Source organism: Muntiacus reevesi, chromosome 9 (assembly GCF_963930625.1).
Source record: "Muntiacus reevesi chromosome 9, mMunRee1.1, whole genome shotgun sequence".
In the NCBI taxonomy this organism is placed as follows: Eukaryota; Metazoa; Chordata; class Mammalia; order Artiodactyla; family Cervidae; genus Muntiacus; species Muntiacus reevesi.
Window position 1 is genome coordinate 7,350,273 of NC_089257.1, and position 20,586 is coordinate 7,370,858.

General features: G+C 36.9%; 3 protein-coding genes across 3 annotated transcripts; all 3 read left to right on the plus strand.

Annotated features, from left to right (window-relative positions):
* The first annotated feature begins 836 nt into the window (after positions 1–836).
* On the plus strand, positions 837–1,802 carry LOC136175425 (olfactory receptor 5W2-like). Its single transcript, XM_065945721.1, has one exon. It carries the CDS (start codon positions 837–839, stop codon positions 1,800–1,802), a length of 966 nt encoding a protein of 321 aa, XP_065801793.1.
* A 5,099-nt stretch (positions 1,803–6,901) lies between these two features.
* Positions 6,902–7,828, plus strand: LOC136174975 (olfactory receptor 5W2-like). Its single transcript, XM_065945268.1, has one exon. The coding sequence runs from the start codon at positions 6,902–6,904 to the stop codon at positions 7,826–7,828; it is 927 nt and encodes a 308-aa protein (XP_065801340.1).
* Positions 7,829–19,234: 11,406 nt separating this feature from the next.
* Positions 19,235–20,167, plus strand: LOC136174985 (olfactory receptor 5W2-like). The gene has a single exon (XM_065945279.1). The coding sequence runs from the start codon at positions 19,235–19,237 to the stop codon at positions 20,165–20,167; it is 933 nt and encodes a 310-aa protein (XP_065801351.1).
* Positions 20,168–20,586: the final 419 nt, after the last annotated feature.

Below are 20,586 nucleotides of genomic sequence, written 5' to 3' on the forward strand. Positions count from 1 at the left end.
TTGTCACTCTTCATTTACATTTTATTAAATTAAAGGAGATTTAAAATCTAAACTGATGCAAATGTACGTGGTACATTCTGTCGCTTTTACTTCCTTTTAACTTTTTTCTTCCACTGGTCAATAGATTCATCCCTTGACTACAACTACTACAAAAATAGATAATGAGCATTGTGGGAAAGCAGTTATAAATTTCTAGCAAAAAGCTAAATAATACTTATTTCATGTATCTCCAAATACTAAACACAACATAAACTAAAATCTGTACCATATTTTTTTTTTTTATTAACATTAGTCAGTGTTATACTCATTGTTTCTGGAACTAAGTTAAAGACTCTTAAATTGACCATGTGTTTTTGAGAAACATAAATATTGTAATTATCTTTTCTAATCATTTTTTGTATTCAAGTGAATATTTTCAAGCATAGAAAATGCTTAGTCTCATGTCTTAAACCTGGCTTCTCTATCACTGGTGTCTCTTACAAATTATTTTGAAGAAATCAAGAGAGTGAAATTTACCAATATCTACCCACTGAGATAAGGAAAATAATGCTCAGCGAAGAGCTTGTAGAAAGTAGCATACCTCATGAACGATATCTAAATTTACATGACTATTTCTCAAAGTTCAATTCCAAATAATTTTTATTATTGCTCAGTATACAGCTATCCCTCTTCAAGTGTACATTCACCTATCATGAATTATTTTCTAAATATAAAAATACAATTTCAGAATAAAATCATGCTCTACCTCATGACACTTTGCAGGTGTGCAGAAGGGCTACACATCACATGTCCTCTTCTTGATCACTTGCTGCAACTCTAGAAAAGAACAGAGAAGAATGAGTAGAGAGAATTGCTCCTCCTTTGCTGAGTTCATTTTCTTGGGAATGACTGATAACACCAAGAACAAAGTGATCCTATTTACAATGTTTTTCCTTGTTTATCTCATCAACCTTCTGGCAAATCTTGGAATGATAACCCTGATTAGGATGGATCCCCAGCTGCACACACCCATGTACTTTTTCCTCAGCCACCTCTCCTTCTGTGACCTCTGCTATTCCACAGCCATCGGCCCTAAGATGCTCGTGGACCTATTCGCCAAGAACAAGTCAATCTCTTTCTGTGGCTGCGCACTGCAGTTCTTGGTCTTCTGTATCTTTGCAGACTCTGAGTGTCTCCTACTGGCAGTGATGGCCTATGACCGGTACAAGGCCGTCAGCAGCCCCTTGCTCTATGCGGTCAGCATGTCCAGCAGGCTGTGCTCCCTGCTCATGGCGGGGGTTTACCTGGTGGGAATGGCAGACGCTCTGATACACACGACATTAGCATTCCACTTATGCTTCTGTGGGTCAAATGTGATTAACCATTTCTTCTGTGATTTACCTCCACTTTTCCTCCTTTCCTGCTCTGATATACAGGTCAATGAGTTGGTGGTGTTTATTGTTTTTGGTTTCATTGAGCTGAGTACAATTTCAGGAGTCCTTGTCTCTTATTGTTACATCATCTTATCAGTCTTGAAGATCCACTCTGCTGAAGGGAGGTTCAAAGCTTTCTCCACCTGTACTTCCCACCTAACTGCTGTGGCAATTTTCCAGGGAACTCTGCTCTTTATGTATTTCAGGCCAAGTTCTTCATACTCTCTAGATGAAGACAAAATGACCTCATTGTTTTACACCCTTGTGATTCCCATGTTAAACCCTCTGATTTATAGTTTGCAGAACAAAGATGTAAAACAGGCCCTAGAAAAATTGAAAAATAAACTATATTTTTATTATATATCTGTATATAGAACTACACACATATAGTAACTGCTTAATGAAAATTATACGGCATGATAAATGAGAAACATAGTTTTTTTCAGATTCCAAAATGAATAATTATTTGTATTAAACCCCCCTCTTAAGAGATATTGCAGTTCCCCTCGCATGTTATGCTTAGTATGTGGCCAGAGTTTCTATATGGCACTTGCTATTCTTGAAAAAGCTTTTGATATTTCTAATTGTGCTAATTCTGGAGTAATTTTCCATTCAAACATTATTTCAATTTCACTAAGACATTACGCATGTACTGAGCAATCTTCTCCCACTTAGATTCTTTATATGTTATAGTACATTTTTTTTAGATTCTAAATTAATGAATTTAAGTTGGCACTAGTATTAGACAATAATGAACTAAACTGTCAAGTAAGTTATAATTAGGCTTAAAATCATCGTGGATGGGGAACACATGTACACCCGTGGTGGATTCATGTCAATGTATGGCAAAACCACTACAATATTGTAAAGTAATTAGTCTCCGATTAAAATAAATAAATTCATATAAAAATCATCATGGAATCAAAAATTGAGTGCTGTAAATCCAAAAGCAAAGTATCTAAAACTAGTGTAAAGTAAAAGCATCTTTGGATGAAGATATTCAGTCTCATATCTAAGAAAGATCCATGTTGGGCGATGAAAAAATAGCAGTCAGAAGATGTGACAATTGGACAGGACTTAAGTAGAGAATCCCCTGTCTTTAGCAGGAAAGAAGTCATGCTTTCTGTACCATGGGATAACCTCAAGGATGCTAATTCAAGTAAAATATGTCAGTCAGAGATAAACTAGTACTGTATGATCTCATGTAGATGTGGACTCTAAAAAGGTAGAAGGAACTCATAGGAGCAGAAAGAAGAGTATTGGTTGCTAGGAGTTGGAAGGTGGGAGAAATGGGTGATGCTGTTCAAAGTGCGCAGCTTTTTGTTATTACATTTGATAAATAAGTTCTGGGGATCTAATATACATGGTGAGTCTAGTTAACCACACCCTATTATAAACTTGAAATTAGCTGCAAAAGTAGATCTTAAGTGTTCTCACTACACACACACTACAATGGTAACTATGTGAGGTGATGAATGTGTTAACCGATTTTAGTGTGGTGATCATTTCACAATGCATATGTATATCAAATCATCACTTTGTGTATCTAACGAATGTAAATGCTGTTTGACAGTTATATCTGAATAAAGCAGGGAAAAAAGAAGAAAAGAAGTTGAAAGTTAGGTTACAAAGAGCAATGGGAAGAGCCTTGGTAAAGTACATTATTGCGCTGTCATTATCAGTTATCAACACTGTGTCATATTATCTAAGGTAATTTCCTTTCCTTTTTCCTCATTCTCAGTCCTGGTTAAACATCTTTCTTTGTCTCTTTGAGCTCCACAAACAACCACCTACTTAAGGCATTATTTTACTTTCTGTGACCTTAGGAAGCAACCCAATCACACCAGATACCATGATGGTAGACCATGTTTTAAGACTATGGAGAATTCCATTGCTATCTGTTTGGGAGGAATTAAGAGCACATAAAAGTGTAAATCCAAGGTACTTTTCCAATTTTGTCTATAACTAATATAAATAATAGTAAACAAATTATTTTAAGAAAAATAATAGAACTCTGTTGATGTAGAAAAAATCGTCACTGTCCACAATTTTTAAAATGAGACATCTTCACTCATATGATCTATATACATAGAAAAATTCCCAAAGCAAGTATGTTTTTATCCTTGTCATTGATCTCTGTTCTTCATTTGATAGTGAAAAATGCATAACAATAAATATTTAGAAACCACTACCTTTACAAATCCTAGTACCATGTAGTTTAGGAAATACAAAAGAACCATTGATTTTATTCCTGTGGCTTTTAATGTAGTAAAAAAGAAATCTTAAATAAATAAAATAAACATAATTCAGAAAAGAGTGCACTATTTAGACAATGTGATGAAGTCACAAAATCAGTGAAATGTCCTTGGATGATATGTAGTTGGAGAATGGGAAAAAACTAATATTTGGTAATGAGGGCCATCTTGAAAGGGATAGACAGGGTGTTTATGGTGTTGCTATTCATGTCAGCTGAAAAGTAGAAACAAGCCAGTGTTCATCTCCTGAAAAATGGATCGTCAAAGTGTATTATGTCCATAACATGAAACGCTATTCAGCCACATAATGAAACAAAATTCTAACACATGGAACAACATGGATGAAACTTGAAAATATTTTACCGAACAAAATAAACCTGACGTGAAACACACACACTCACACACACACACACACACACACACACACACACACACACACACACTGCATTATTCTCCTTATAGGCAAGGCCAATAATAGGAAACCACATAGTATCAGAACGTAGATTAGCAATCTCCAGGCTCGAGAGGGAGGAAGGGAGAGTGAGAGCTAGTAGGCGTAGATTTCTTCTTGGACTGATGAAGATGTTCTGGAACTAGACAGCAGTAATGAGTGAGCAAACTTGAACTACCATATGACCCAGCAATACCACTTCTAGGCATACACACTGAGGAATCCAGATCTGAAAGAGACACGTGCACCCCAGTGTTCATCGCAGCACTGTTTATAATAGCCAGGACATGGAAGCAACCCAGATGCCCATCAGCAGATGAATGGATAAGGAAGCTGTGGTACATATACACCATGGAATATTACTCAGCCATTAAAAAGAATGCATTTGAATCAGTTCTAATGAGATGGATGAAACTGGAGCCCATTATACAGAGTGAAGTAAGCCAGAAAGATAAAGATCATTACAGCATACTAACACATATATACGGAATTTAGAAAGATGGTAACGATGGGCCTATATGCAGGGCAGAAGAAGAGACGCAGAAGTACAAAACAGACTTTTGAACTCTGTGGGAGAAGGTGAGGGTGGGATGTTTCAAAAGAACAGCATGTATATTATCTGTGGTGAAACAGACCACCAGCCCAGGTGGGATGCATGAGTCAAGTGCTCGGGCCTGGTGGGCTGGGAAGACCCAGAGGAATCGGGTGGAGAGGGAGGTGGGATGGGGGACCGGGATGGGGAATACGTGTAACTCTATGGCTGATTCATATCAATGTATGACAAAACCCACTGAAAAATAAAAAAATCAAAAAAAAAAAAGTGCACTAAAAATCAGAGAACTGTATACATTAGAAGGATGATTTTATGACATAGGATTGTATTTCAAGATAAAAGAAAATACAATCAAAGTGCAATATTCCGACATGAGGTAGTGAAGGAGAATATTTCAAAAACACAATGAACAATCACAAAGAGTTGGATGAAGGGGGACCTTTTAGAATTTCACTGTAAGTTTCCCCTTTGACTAGAGAAGGAGGAGATAGTTTCCAGGTAGCTGACCACACACCATACAAATCGTTTGCGGTACCCTTCCTTCCATAGAGCAAGTTGGACACAGTAATGAAGCATAAACACTCAGCTTCTGCTGTTGTTCCTGAATTCGCAGGGGAATGTGGTGGTGGTTGTTCTGTTTCAAAGCCTGTCTTACTCTCTGCAAACTCAGGGATGGCAGCGCACCAGGCTCCTCTGTCCTCCACAGTCTCTCAGAGTTAGCTCAAATTAACGCCCATTGAGTCAGTGACGCTATCTAGCCATGCCTTCCTCTGCCAGGGGAATATACAGGAGCAGAAATATAATTAATGAAGTGTTTGAATAACACTACAGCCTAAGGGCCATAGCACAGGGATTTAAGTCTCAACATACCTTGTGAAATAAAAGACCAAATGCTCAGTACTGTTCAGCTCCCCAAGACCTGCTCTTTCCAGGTACGTTTCCGGATCCTAACTTAAGAAAAATAAGAGAATATATTTAAATTGGGGGGGGGGGGAATAAAAGTTTGTAAATGAAGGACATTATGCCTACTTACTCACTAAAATCTGCATTTAATGGCAGAAATAATATTTTCTTCACAACTTTGGAAGCATCTGTGTGAACATGTTAACATTCATAATGTAATTTTATTTTCCTGTTGGCTCACATAAAAGTCTTTGCTCCTTTTTTCACTGAGTGACTGTACATAAATTAAGGTGTATTTTGTTTTATAGCATAGATACCACAATAAAAACAAAACCATGTACAAATCCACCTCCATGTAGATCACATACTATATTTACTTAGGTCTAAAGAAAAAGTCCACTGCTTTCATTTACATTAACATATATACACAGGCATACACATAAATACAACAGAGAGAGCAAGGTCTTTGCATTTTAAAAGCATTTATTGTCCCTCATCTAATTTACATTCAATTAAATTGAGAGTCATTTAAAATCTAAAGTGGTGCAAATACATATGGTACATTCTGTTCTTTTCACTTCCTTTTAGCTCTTTTCATCCATTGGTCAAGAGTCATCCTAGACAGTAACCTCTCCACAAAGAGGTAATGAGCATTATGGGAAAGCAATAGCAAATTTCTAGAAAGCAGGTCAGTTATAACATATTTCATGTCTCCCCAAATGCTAAGCAGAAGATAAGTTAAAACCAGTAACATAATGATTTTTATTATTACTAGTCAGTGATGTACTCACTGTTTCTGGAACTAAGAAGAACATTCTTAAACCAATCATGCTTTTTGGAGAGACAAAAACTAGTAATCATTTTTTTTCTTTTGTATTCAAGTGAATGTTTTTAAACAAAGCAAAAGCGCAGCCCGAAGTCTTAGAATCTGGTCTTGCTAATACTGGTGTCTCTTCCATGTGGTTTTAAAGAATTGAAGAAAGGTAATGTCAACCAGCTCTACTCTCTGATATAAGGAAAATAAGGGTCAGAGAAGAGATTTTAGAAGTAGCAACCTCATGAATGGCATCTAGATTGACTTGAAGCATTCTCAAACGTCTTTCTCATATGCCTTTTATTATTGCAGAATAGCCTTTATTATTGCAGAATAGACGGTTATGCCTCTTTAAAGAGTAGGTACAAGACTGGATTATTTTCTAAGAATAAAAAGACAACTAAGAAAAAATGCTCTGCCTTATGATTTTTTGTTAGATGTGCAGAAGCATTAAACATGCATGTGTGATTTTCTTGATAACTTTCTCAAAAGTTTACACAAGATCTAAGAAGAATGGAAAGAGAGAATTGCTCCTCCTTTACTGAGTTCATTTTCTTGGGAATTACTGATAACACTGAGAACAAAGTGATCCTATTTACAAGGTTTTTCCTTGTTTATCTCATCAACCTTCTGGCAAATCTTGGAATGATAAACCTGATTAGGATGGATCCCCAGCTGCACACACCCATGTACTTTTTCCTCAGCCACCTCTCCTTCTGTGACCTCTGCTATTCCACAGCCATCGGCCCTAAGATGCTCGTGGACCTATTTGCCAAGAACAAGTCAATCTCTTTCTGTGGCTGCGCGCTGCAGTTCTTGGTCTTCTGTACCTTTGTAGATTCTGAGTGTCTCCTGCTGGCAGTGATGGCCTATGACCGGTACAAGGCCGTCAGCAGCCCCTTGCTCTACGCGGTCAGCATGTCCAGCAGGGCGTGCTCCCTGCTCATGGCCGGGGTTTACCTGGTGGGGGTGATAGATGCTTTGATAAACACATTAGCCTTCCGCTTATGCTTCTGTGGGTCAAATGAGATTAACCACTTTTTATGTGATGTTCCTCCTCTCCTGTTGATATCTTGCTCAGACACACAGGTCAATGAGTTAGTGATATTCATGATTTTTGGCTTTATTGAATTAAGCTCCATTTCAGGAGTCCTTGTCTCTTATTGTTACATCATCCTATCAGTCTTGAAGATCCACTCTGCTGAAGGGAGGTTCAAAGCTTTCTCCACCTGTACTTCCCACCTAACTGCTGTGGCAATTTTCCAGGGAACTCTGCTCTTTATGTATTTCAGGCCAAGTTCTTCATACTCTCTAGATGAAGACAAAATGACCTCATTGTTTTACACTCTTGTGATTCCTATGTTAAATCCTCTGATTTACAGCCTAAGGAACAAAGATGTAAAACAGGCCCTGGAAAAATTTAAAAATAAATGGTTTTAGTTATCTGTATTAGACATTTGTGTACATATATGCATTCATATAATATATTGATTGCTGATTTACTAAAATTAAAAGACAGGATACATGAGAATAATTTCTCAAATTCTTAAAGTGATATTTGTATGAAATCCTAATTTTGTTTCCCCCACACATGTCATGTTTCATAATGCTTTAAGGATTTATATATATATGTGTGTATGTGTATCTATAATACATACATATATATAAATGTAATATATATATACTTATTATATGTATGTGTGTATATATATGTATATATATATGGCACTTTGTCTATGTGAAAAAGGTTTCTGTCTTTTCCATTGTAGTTATTTTTGTTCATTGTTTAATTCAAGCATTGTTTTCAATTACACTAAGATTTATTGTGCATTTACTCAGTGATCTTTGAGCCTGTAGCCTTTTTATATATTATTATAGATCTTATAGTTTATGCACTACTGAAGTTAGTACTAAAAACAAATTTAAAAAACAGTCAAGTAATTCATAATTGGCCTCAAATTCATCACGAAATAAAAAATAAAGGGCTATAATTTCAAAACAAAAATATCTAAAACTAGTCAAAAAGGAAAGCTACTTTGGATAGAGATATTCAGTCAAATTTTAAAAAGGTTCAATCTGGGAAATGAAAAGTTTGTAGTCAGAGGATCCGACAGTTATTCAGATCTTGAAGTGGCATCACCGACTTAATGGACTTGAGTTTAAGTAAACTTCGGGCATTGGTGATGGACGGGGAGGCCTGGCGTGCTGCAGTCCATGGGGTCGCAAAGAGTTGGACACAACTGAGCGACTGAGCTGAACTGAAATGAAGTATATACGTCCATGTATTTAGAAGTCATGTTTGCTACAACATGGAAGAAGTGTGAGGCCATGTGCTAAGTGAAATATTAATACAGAGGGAGACAAGTACTATATGATCTCATATATATGTAGAATCTAAAAAGTCAAATTCAGAAATTCCTTGGCAGCCCAGTGATTTTCAGAACTCACTGCTTTCACTAACTGGGTCCAGTTTGATCCCTGATCAGTAAGAACCCGGCCAGCTGAGTGCTACAGTGAAAAAAAAAAAAGAGATGAAATTCATACAAACAGAATGAGTTGAATGTTGCTAGGTCCCGAAAGGTAGGGGAAATCGGTGATTTTGGTAAAACTGTGCAAACTTTGTTATTTGATGAATAATTTAGGGGGATCTAAATGTATATGGTGACTCTAGTTAACAATAATGAAAACTTGAGAAATTTGCGGGAAACAATGCAGCTCTTAACCGCCCTCACTATACACACACTCAGAATGGGAAACTGTGGGGCCAAGAAGGTGTTAATCAACCTTACTGTGGTAACCATCTCACAATGTATACAGATATCACGTTGTGCACTTATAATTACACATGGAATTAGCCAATTACATTTGAATAAAGTTAGATAAAAATAAGGTATCTAAAGATTAGATTATAAAGACATACAGAAGAGCTGTCTACTTGCTAAAGTACAATATAGTGCTGTTGTTATCAGCTATCAATTCTTCTGCACTTCTTCCAAGACAATTTTCTTTCCTTCCTCCTCATTGTCAACCCTGGTTAAATGCCCACCTCTCTATGGTTTACAATCACCTTTAAGGCGTTGCTTTATATCACCCTGTTTGTGAGCATTCTTTGCTAACGAACTGAGCATTCCATCCTTGTTAACCAAGCACTGATATAAAATAAATGAGTATGAATTTATCTAAAAGTAGTAGGCAACATTTTTTGACTATTACTTATATCTAGATAAGCCAAAATTAACTGAAGATTCGTTAAATACCTTAACACACATAGACACATATCTCACAACAGTGTATACATATTGTATGTATATACACAACAGTTTTTTGGAAGGTGCATAAAATTGTTGTGGACACTAAGATAATATTCTAATAAAGATATATGTATCTGTTAATTGCACTACAAGTAAAAAACTATAACTTCTTGATATTTTACTATTATATCTGACTTTGATATGGCTTTCTGAAGGTTAAAACCCTGAATCAGTTTGCTGAGAAAGCTAGGCTGCAATCCAATCATATATTTGAAATATCATAAACTACTGAAGAACACTCATTTACACATTAAAAGTGTAAAGTTAAAAGCTTCGGATGGTCTTAAATTTTCCAGCTGCCATTGTAAAATGTCCTTGTGTAAAAATATTATAGAATGAAAAAATAAAACCTATGAAATTCCTTTGTTACTCATGGTGGTATTTGTAAAACATTGTGGCATGTTAAGAAGAGTTCTCATGGTAAAAACAGCATAAGATAGCTATTCCATAATATAAAAGGTTTATAGGTTTTTATTTCTGGTATACTTTATTAATTTACTCAAACTTCTTTTGAACTGTTTGCTTATGAGGAGTAACATGGCAGAAAACATTGCTGGAATATATTAAAGTCAGACAAAATATGGTGTCAATGAGTGAGTGAAAGATGCTCAGTCGTGTCTGACTCTTTGCCACCCCATGGACTCCAGGCCAGAATCCTGGAGTTGGTACCCTTTCCCTTCTCCAGGGTATCTTCCTAACCCAGGGATCAAACCCAGGTCTCCCATATTGCAGGCGAATTCTTTACCAGCTGAGCCACAAGGGAAGCCCATGGTTTCAGTATTTTGCCATTAATTATTGGTTTACTAATATAATATATTAACACTCTATCTCAATAGTCTTCATTCTTTTCCCATTTAATCTTTCAACACCACATTCTTCTCACACAACCAGTGCAATGTGTGATGGTAAATATCACTGTCCAAATGCAATTTATCAATGAGTGTGTCATGTGTTACTATTTTAGTCATATGTCTTAACCTCGTCCTTCATCCTTGCCACTGAAATAACGAAGTATAAATATGGCAAAAACAATGTTAGATTTGGGTAAATGTCTGATATAGAAGACAGATAGTGGCATACTAGTTACGGGTGAGCAAGTATATTCATTATAAATCATGCAGTAATAATGTTCGGTACACCAAGAAGTAGAGGTTCTGTGTTATAGCCAGAGGCAGCAAAGTTTAACCTCCCTGGACATCTCTCTCTTTAGTTACAAACATGCTATGGGCCAGACAGCAAGTCCACTCTAAATTTAACACATCACTCTGCCTTTCTATCCCTCAGGTTCCCTGAAGTTAAGTAGAGGCTTCAGCTAGATTACCTCTAAGGTCCTTTCCAGCTGGTACAATCTGTCCCTATAAAATATGACTCTACTTCTGTGTAAATTCACCCCCAGTACTGGAAAGGGCTTGAAAATTGCACACACAAAAAAAAAAAAGAAAGAAAGAAAGAAAAAGAAAGAAAAAAATAATCACTTCATATTCAAACAAGAAATTGTTTTATACGTGTAATCTGTTTAACCTAAAGTAGTGGTGACATGAAGCCATCTAAGTAGTAAGAGTTTCAGAAGGGCAAACATTTTCAAAGGTGACCCTTTTTGTCTGTTATGTTATTCAGATTCAGAAACTCATAGACTCATCACAAAAGTGGATATCCACCTATTTAGCACTGAAGTAAATAAAATGTTAGAAATTGTAGTATGCAAGGAGAGCAAAACAGTCAATCCTAAAAGAAGTCAGTCCTGAACATTTATTGGAAGGACTGATGCTGAAGCTGAAACTCCAATACTTTGACCACCTGATGTGAAGAGTTGACTCATTGGAAAAGACTCTGATGCTGTGAAGGATTGAAGACAGGAGGAAAAGGGGATGACAGAGGATGAGATGTTTGGATGGCATCCTCAGTTCGATGGACATGAGTTTGGGTAAGCTCCGGGAGCTGGTGATGGACAGGGAAGCCTGGCGTGCTGCAGTCCATGGGGTCGCAAAGGGTCGGACACGACTGAGTGACTGAACTGACCGACTGACCAAATGGCAAAGTGTAAACAAGTGCGGTATCTGGGGAGGATGTGAGTCAGCCGTGGCTTTTACACATGGACAGTAGGTTGAGAATTGCCACTGCACTTAGTAAACACCATAGCAGAGCCTATTAATACTAGAGCTGGACATAAATGTGCTAGAACCCCAACATACCTCTCCTAGAATTATGCCCGAGTGAAGAATGAATACGTCCACTGAAATACATGTACAGAAATATTTAGCACTGGGTTATTTGAAATTCTGTAAAAATGGCACCAGTTCAAATTTGTTTCAACACATTAGATCATGACTTCACAAATTTTTCTTTGAAGTATTTGTGTGCACGCTAAGTAGCTTCAGTTGCGTCTGACTCTTTGTGATTCCATGGACTGTAACCTACCAGGCTCCTCTGTCCATGGGATTCTCCAGGCAAGAATACTGGAGTGGGTTGCCTTGACCTCCTTCAGGGAATCTTCCCAGCCCAGGGACCAAACCCGTGTCTGTTATGTCTCCTGCATTGGCAGTTAGGTTCTTTACCACTAGCACCAACTGCGAAGCCCTGAGCTATTTAATAGTGTATATATTAGGGTTTTAGGCCATAAATTTTGGTCATAACTGAACAGTTTTACCCTGTATCACAAAAGCAGTTGTCCATAATATATGAATAAATGGTATGTCCCAGCTCCAATAAAACAATCTGAGTCAGGTACACTGACACTTGATATAGATTAGATAAGCAATATTATCACAGTTCAGTTCAGTCGCACAGTTGTGTCTGACTCTTTGCGACCCCATGAATCGAAGCACGCCAGAATAAAAATTAAAAAAAAATTGGGGCAAAGAACTAAACAGACATTTCTCCAAAGAAGACATATAGATGGCTAACAAACACATGAAAAGATGCTCAACATCACTCATTATCAGAGAAATGTAAATCAAAACCACAATGAGGTACCATTACATGCCAGTCAGGATGGCTATTATCCAAAAGTCTATGAGCAATAAATGCTGGAGAGGGTGTGGAGAAAAGGGAACCCTCTTACACTGTTGGTGGGAATGCAAACTAGTACAGCCACTATGGAGAACAGTGTGGAGATTTCTTAAATAACTGGAAATAAAACTGCCATATGACCCAGCAATCCCACTGCTGGGCATACACACCAAGGAAACCAGATCTGAAAGAGACACGTGCACCCCAGTGTTCATCACAGTGCTGTTTATAATAGTCAGGACATGGAAGCAACCTAGATGCCCATCAGCAGATGAATGGATAAGGAAGCTCTGGTACATGTACACCATGGAATATTACTCAGCCATTAAAAAGAATTCATTTGAATCAGTTCTGATGAGGTGGGTGAAACTGGAACCCATTATACAGATGAAGTAAGCCAGAATGAAAAACACCAATACAGTATACTAGCACATAAATATGGAATTTAGAAAGATGGTAACGATAAACCTATATACAAGACAGAAAAAGAGACACAGATGTATAGAATAGTCTTTTAAACTCTGTGGGAAAAGGCGAGGTTGGGGTGATCTGAGAGAATAGCATTGAAACACGTATATTATCCTATGTGAAATAAACCGCCAGTTCAGGTCCAATGCACGAGACAGGATGCTCAGGGCTGGTGCACTGGGCTGACCCTGAGGGATGGGAAGGGGAGGGAGGTGGGAGGGGGATTCAGAATGGGGACCACATGTACACCCATGGCTGATTCATGTCAATGTATGGCAAAAACCACTACAACATTGTAAAGTAATTAGCCTCCAACTAAAATAAATTAAAAAGAGAGAGAGAGAGAAATGAAACTAACTGAGGGAGAAAATAGAAAGGATAGGAATAGAATTAGGTGATCAAGGACAATTCTAAATACACCGTATGTGTAATAGAGAAGCAAATAGTGATAGCAAAATTCTTTTGAAACAAGCTCATTATCTTCTGGATTTTAGTGGGGAACTATTAAAAATTAGTTGTGGTTTAAGCTTTGCCTCAAAAATATCTCCACAGGAGTACCAGTGATATTTTAGTATTGGAATCCTGAGAACCAAGAATGACAGTGACATATAAAAGGCATCAAAAATTCTTGTTGAGGATCACTTTTCCAATATAAAATATGTAGTATTTATATACATTTTAGCAAAATAAATTTCCCAGATTTATACAAATAAGTAAAAGAACAAACTGAGAAAAATATCAAAACGAATAAGAAAGCCTGTGTTGCTGTTAATTTCCCAATGAGAAATCAGATGAAGCAGAGATTAATTATGATCAGTATTTAATTTAAGTTCATTTAGCATTTGTGTTATATTATCTTACTGTGGCTTTGTTGTCATTGCCTTAGTAACTAGTGACTCTGAGAAAGCTGTTGTGTTTTAACTTGTTGTTTATATATCTTTATGGTGAGAGTATCTGTTCAGTATTTTGCTCATTTTTGTTGTTGTTGTTTTTACTATTGACAAAAAAGCTTCATATATTTTGGATACATGTTCTGTGTCATATCTATGAATAAATGGTTTTCAGATACTTTATATTTTATAGAAATGTTTTTCTCTGATGTATTTACTCTTACTGTTCTAGTTATCTTTTGCTACATAAACACTTTTTCAAAATTACATGACTTAAAATGATGACCATTGATCCATTCTTTGGTATTGGTTTTCTTCTTCATGTTGACTGAGGTCACCATGAAATATTCAGTTGAAAGATGGGCGAGGCTCTATAATCACTCATGACAGGTACCAAGATGATGTAACCCTCCCCCTGATTTACTCAAATCCTGCCTCTCTCTCATGCCTCCCTCTGCTGGTAACCAAACTATTAGATATAAAATTAAGAAGATATAAGATATGATGTACAAAGAGGGAATATAGGCTATATTTTATAACTATATGTGGAGAATATAAAATATGGAATCACTAAGCTATATACTTGAAACTAATATAATATTGTATTCCAACTACACTTCAATAGAAAAAAGAAATTTCCAATATTTCTAATTATGCAAATCTAGTATGGATACCATCAGACAAATTATTTAAGAAAGCAAAAATTAAACCTACTTAGAAAATCATTAAACCCACCAAAAATTTTTAAGTGAATCATCTTTGAATGTATGAACAACATAAGTAAGGAAAATCCCAAATCTAGTATGTTTCTATCCTTTGTACATTATTATCCACTTTAACAGACAGCAATACTTAGCAATAAATGTCTAGAAAGCAGTTAACTCTGCAAGTCCTCTATTAACTATTTTAGAAAATAGAGATAATAAGCACAGAACTTTTTCTAAAAACTTAAATGCAGTAGACATATTTTTATGGAAAATATAACATATTCAAGAGAGAGAATACATAGTAGAGAATGTCATGAAGTCACAGATTCAATTAAATGTCCTTGGATGATATTCAGAGAGTTAATTCTTAAGTAGGTTGATAAGGAGTCTGAGGCTTTGTCTTAGTCACAAATTTTCTTTAATCCCAGAGCTAAGATGTCCTTTTCATTATAGGGGACTGGAATGCAAAAGTAGGAAGTCAGCGAAACACCTGGAGTAACAGGCAAATTTGGCCTTGGAGTACAGAATGAAGCAGGGCAAAGAAAGGCTAATGGAGTTTTGCCAAGAGAACACACTGGTCATAGCAACCACCCTCTTCCAACAGCACAAGAGAAGACTCTACACATGGACATCACCAGATGGCCAAGGAAATCAGATTGATTATATTCTTTGCAGCCAAAGATGGAGAAGCTCTATACAGTCAGCACAAAGAAGACCAGGAGCTGACTGTGGCTCAGATCATGAACTCCTTTTTGCCAAATTCAGGCTTAAATTGAGAAAAGTAGGGAAAACCACTAGACCATTCAGGTATGACTTAAATCAAATCCCTTATGACTATACAGTGGAAGTGAGAAATAGATTTAATGGACTAGATCTGATAGACAGAGTGCCTGATGAACTATGGACAGAGGTTCGTGACATTGTGCAGGAGACAGGGATCAAGACCATCCCCATGGAAAAGAAAGGCAAAAAGGAAAAATGGTTGTCTGAGGAGGCCTTACAAATAGCTGTGAAAAGAAGAGAAGCAAAAAGCAAAGAAGAAAAGGAAAGATATTCTCATTTGAAAGCAGAGTTCCAAAGAATAGCAAGGAGACAAAAAAGCCTTCCTCAGCGATCAATGAAAAGAAATAGAGGAAAACAACAGAATGGGAAAGACTAGAGATCTCTTCAAGAAAATTAGAGATACCAAAGGAACATTTCATGCAAAGATGGAGTTCAATAAAGGACAGAAATGGTATGAAACTAACAGAAGCAGAAGATATTAAGAAGAGGTGGCAAGAATACATAGAACTGTACAAAAAAGATCTTTATGACCCAGATAATCATGATGGTGTGATCACTCATCTAGAGCCTGGAATTTCAGACGTCCTGGAATGTGAAGTCAAGTGAGCCTTAGAAAGCATCACTACGAACAAAGCTAGTGGAGGTGATGGAATTCCAGTTGAGCTATTTCAAATCCCAAAAGATGATGCTGTGAAAGTGCTGCACTCAGCATGCCAGCAAATTTGGAAAACTCAGCCATGGCCACAGGACTGGAAAAGGTCAGTTTTCATTCCAATCCCAAAGAATGCTCAAACTACTGGACTATTGCACTCATCTCACACGCTAGTAAAGCAATGCTCAAAATTCTCCAAGCCAGGCTTCAGCAATACGTGAACCATGAACTTCTAGATGTTCAAGCTGGTTTTAGAAAAGGTAGAGGAACCAGAGATCAACTTGCCAACATCCACTGGATCATCAGAAAAGCAAGAGAGTTCTAGAAAAACATCTATTTATGCTTGATTCACTATGCCAAAGCCTTTGACTGTGTGGATCACAATAATCTGTGGAAAATTCTGAAAGACATAGGAATACCACACCACCTCTTAAGAAATCTATATGCAGGTCAGGAAGCAAGAGTTAGAACTGGACATGGAACAACAGGCTGGTTCCAAATAGAAGGAGTATGTCAAAGCTGTATATTTTCACCCTGCTTATTTAACTTATATGCAGAGAACATCATGAGAAACACTGGACTGGATGAAGCACAAACTGGAATCACTATTGCAGGGAGAAATATCAATAACCTCAGATATGCAGATGACACCACCCTTATGGCAGAAATTGAAGAGAAACTATAAAGCCTCTTGATGAAAGTGAGAGTGAAAAGTTGGCTTAAAGCTCAACATTCAGAAAACTAAGATCATGGCATCTGGTCCCATCACCTCATGGGGAATAGATGGAGAAACAGTGGAAACAGTGTCAAAGTTTATTTTTTGGGGCTCCAAAATCATTGCAGATGGTGATTGCAGCTACGAAATTAGCCCCTTATTGCTTGGAAGGAAAGTTATGACCAACCTAGATAGCATATTAAAAAGCAGAGACAGTACTTTGCCAAGAAATGTCCATCTAGTCAAGGCTATGGTTTTTTCCAGTAGTCATGTATGGATGTGATAGTTGGACTGTGAAGAAAGCTGAGTGCAGAAGAACTGATACTTTTGGACTGTGGTGTTGGAGAAGAATCTTGAGAGTTCCCTGGACTGCAAGGAGATCCAACCAGTCCATCCTGAAGGAGATCACCCCCTGAGGGGAATTCACGGTGGAGAGTGAGGCACTCTGTGCCCCAGGGAAGCTGGTGGAACAGGTGTTTAGATAGATATTTTCAGGAACTGATTTTATGATCCGAATCCTTGTATCCCTTCATATCTAAACAAAGAGCTAAATCCCTTCATGGGGACATTAGCTCCCTGTAACCAGCAGAAAACCTTTTGTAAAATAAGCAATTGATTGCATAGAACTCTCCCTTCATCAAAATTTCATATATTGACCTTCTCCCAGTGCCTCTTTGGAGAAATCTCTCAGAGCTACCTGAGATGCTGTCTCCCAGGCTGTAGTCCTCACTTTGCCTCAAATAAAATTTAACTCACAACTCTCAAGTTGTGCGTCTTTTTGAGCAGAGAGAGGGTAACTGTGAGGAACACCTTACATACCTTGTGCAGGCTTCTTCATACATAGGTTAATCTGGTGACATATTGAAGCATAAAAGTCCAGACTTTGCTCAGTTGTTTCTGAATTCACAGGGGGATACACAGAAGCAGAAATGAATTTAATGATGTGTTTGCATATTGTCTAAAGCTAGACACACTAGCACCGGGGTTTGAGTCCCAGTGTGCCTGGTAAGATAAAAGCCTGTCTGCTTATTCAGCTACCCAAGAGCTGCTCATCTCAGCTAAGGCTTCCAGGTAATGATTTCAGGATTCTAGAACAAATAGCTACTGTTTTAGGAAAATAAATTTGTAAGTAAAACATTTTATGCCTCCATACTCAGTTAAATAAATTATATAATGCAATGCCCAGAAATAATATTTTCTTCTCAGAACTGTCAGAATCTGCTTGCACTTATTAACATCCATAATATGACTATTAATTTATTTTGATGTTGGTTCACAGGAAAACCTTCGCTTCTTTTTTCATCAGAATAGAATATAGATAAATTTAAGGGTTTTGTTGTTGTTGTTAGTTTTACCTTATTTAAAAAGTAATGTAGGTGGCACTTTCAAAATTAAAATGTACAAATTCATCTTCATATGAATCACATGTCAAAAGGTCTAAAGAAAAGCTCCTCACCTATATTCTATTCTTATGCACATTAGAGACATTTAATAGACATTCTAACATGGCACACATGATACACACACTGGACAGAGAAACCTATGTATCTCAGAAGCATTTATTGTCACTCAACCTGTTTCTACTTGGATGCTATAAAAGTGCATCCAAAATCCAAAGAGATACAGCAATATGCCTTAAATTCTGCTGTTTACATTTCCTTTTAGCTCTTTTCTTTGACTGTTTTAGAGGCTCCATCTTTGGCACCAGACACTCCAAAAACAGGTAATATTATCGCATGTCTCACTAAATACTAAAGACTAGTACCAATAACATAATTATTTTCATTGTTGCTAGTGTGTATTGTAATAATTTATTCTAATACTAATACATAAATATTCTAAATTGTTCTTTGAGCGATATAAAAATTGTAAACACTTTTTGCATGACCGAAATTTTTCAAGCATAGGAAATACGAGTCGCTCTTATAGCCTGGTGTTTCTAACATTGTTCTTTTTTTCACGTTGTTTTGAAGATGTAATGAGACATTAATTCATCCAAATATTCTTGAAACAAGAAAGGTTATGCTCACAGTAAATAGTTTGTAATTGTAACATATCTTGGGAACAACATGTACATTTAGAACAAATTTCTCAAATGTGTATCTCACATATTGATATTATTATCAGGTAGATAGCAATGCCTCTTTAAAGAGTGACTACTGACCAAGTCATTTTCTGAGTACAAAATGAAAATTGCAGAAATAAATTGTGTTCTTCCTTACAGATATACTATAAACGTCCAGAAGTGGTACACATGTCTGTATCCTTTTCTTGATCATTTCCTCAAGAATTTAGAGAAGAGCATAGAAGAATGGAAAGAGGAAATTGCTCATCCTTAACTGAATTCATACTGTTGGGAATTACTGATAACCCTGGGATTAAAGTAACCCTATTTACCCTGTTTTTCCTTGTTTATCTCATTAACTTTCTGGCAAATCTCGGGATGATTATTTTAATTAGGTTGGATTCCCAGCTGCACACACCCATGTACTTTTTCCTCAGCCATTTCTCTTTCTGTGACCTCTGCTATTCAACAGCAATTGGCCCCAAGATGTTGATAGACATTTTAGCCAAAAACAAATCAATCCCCTTCTATGGCTGCGCGCTGCAGTTCTTGGTCTTCTGTATCTTTGCAGACTCTGAGTGTCTCCTACTGGCGGTGATGGCCTATGACCGGTACAAGGCCGTCAGCAGCCCCTTGCTCTACGCGGTCAGCATGTCCAGCAGGGCGTGCTCCCTGCTCATGGCGGGGGTTTACCTGCTGGGGATGACAGATGCTTTGATCCACACGACATTAGCATTCCGCTTATGCTTTTGTGGGTCAAATGAGATTAACCATTTCTTCTGTGACTTATCCCCACTTTACCTCCTCTCCTGCTCTGATACACGGGTCAATGAGTTGGCATTATTCACTGTTTTTGGTTTTATTGAATTAAGTTCCATTTCAGGAGTCCTTGTTTCTTATTGTTATATCATTCTAGCAGTCTTGAAGATCCACTCTACAGAAGGGAGGCTCAAAGCTTTCTCAACCTGCACCTCGCATCTAACTGCTGTGGCAATTTTCCAGGGAACTATACTCTTCATATATTTCAGACCCAGTTCTTCCCACACTCTAGATCAAGACAAAATTACCTCATTGTTTTACACCCTTGTGATTCCCATGCTAAACCCTCTGATCTATAGCCTACGGAACAAGGATGTGAAAGATGCCCTAGAAAAGATAAAAAATAAAAGATGGTTTTAAATATTTATATTTGGCATATATGCACCCATTCATTTTATTTATTGCATAAATAATTTACTATAAAATTATTTTGAATGTTACAAGAAAAACAAAGATGTCTCTAATAATTTCATTGATAAAATGAGTATTCATTCTAAAGCTCAATTTTAAGAAATGTTGCATACTTCATTATATGTCTAAAAGTTATAAATAATAGCACCTCCATTCAGAAAGTTTTTCAACCTTTCTAGTTTTGCTAAATTTATGCCCATTCTTTCATTCAAATATCAATTCACTGTTCTTATAGCACATTATGTGTTTACTAACTGAAGCCTGAGCTCTTTGTGTTCTATGGCACTTTGAATAGCTTCTATACTAATAAAGCTTATTATCTGTTTGAAGTAACCAACACTAATTACATAAATACCAAATAATTCAGA

What these genes read in the sequence shown, in the direction of transcription:
- LOC136175425 (XM_065945721.1), top strand. Translation starts at nt 837, where the DNA reads ATGAGTAGAGAGAATTGCTCCTCCTTTGCTGAGTTCATTTTCTTGGGA.
- LOC136174975 (XM_065945268.1), top strand. Translation starts at nt 6,902, where the DNA reads ATGGAAAGAGAGAATTGCTCCTCCTTTACTGAGTTCATTTTCTTGGGA.
- LOC136174985 (XM_065945279.1), top strand. Translation starts at nt 19,235, where the DNA reads ATGGAAAGAGGAAATTGCTCATCCTTAACTGAATTCATACTGTTGGGA.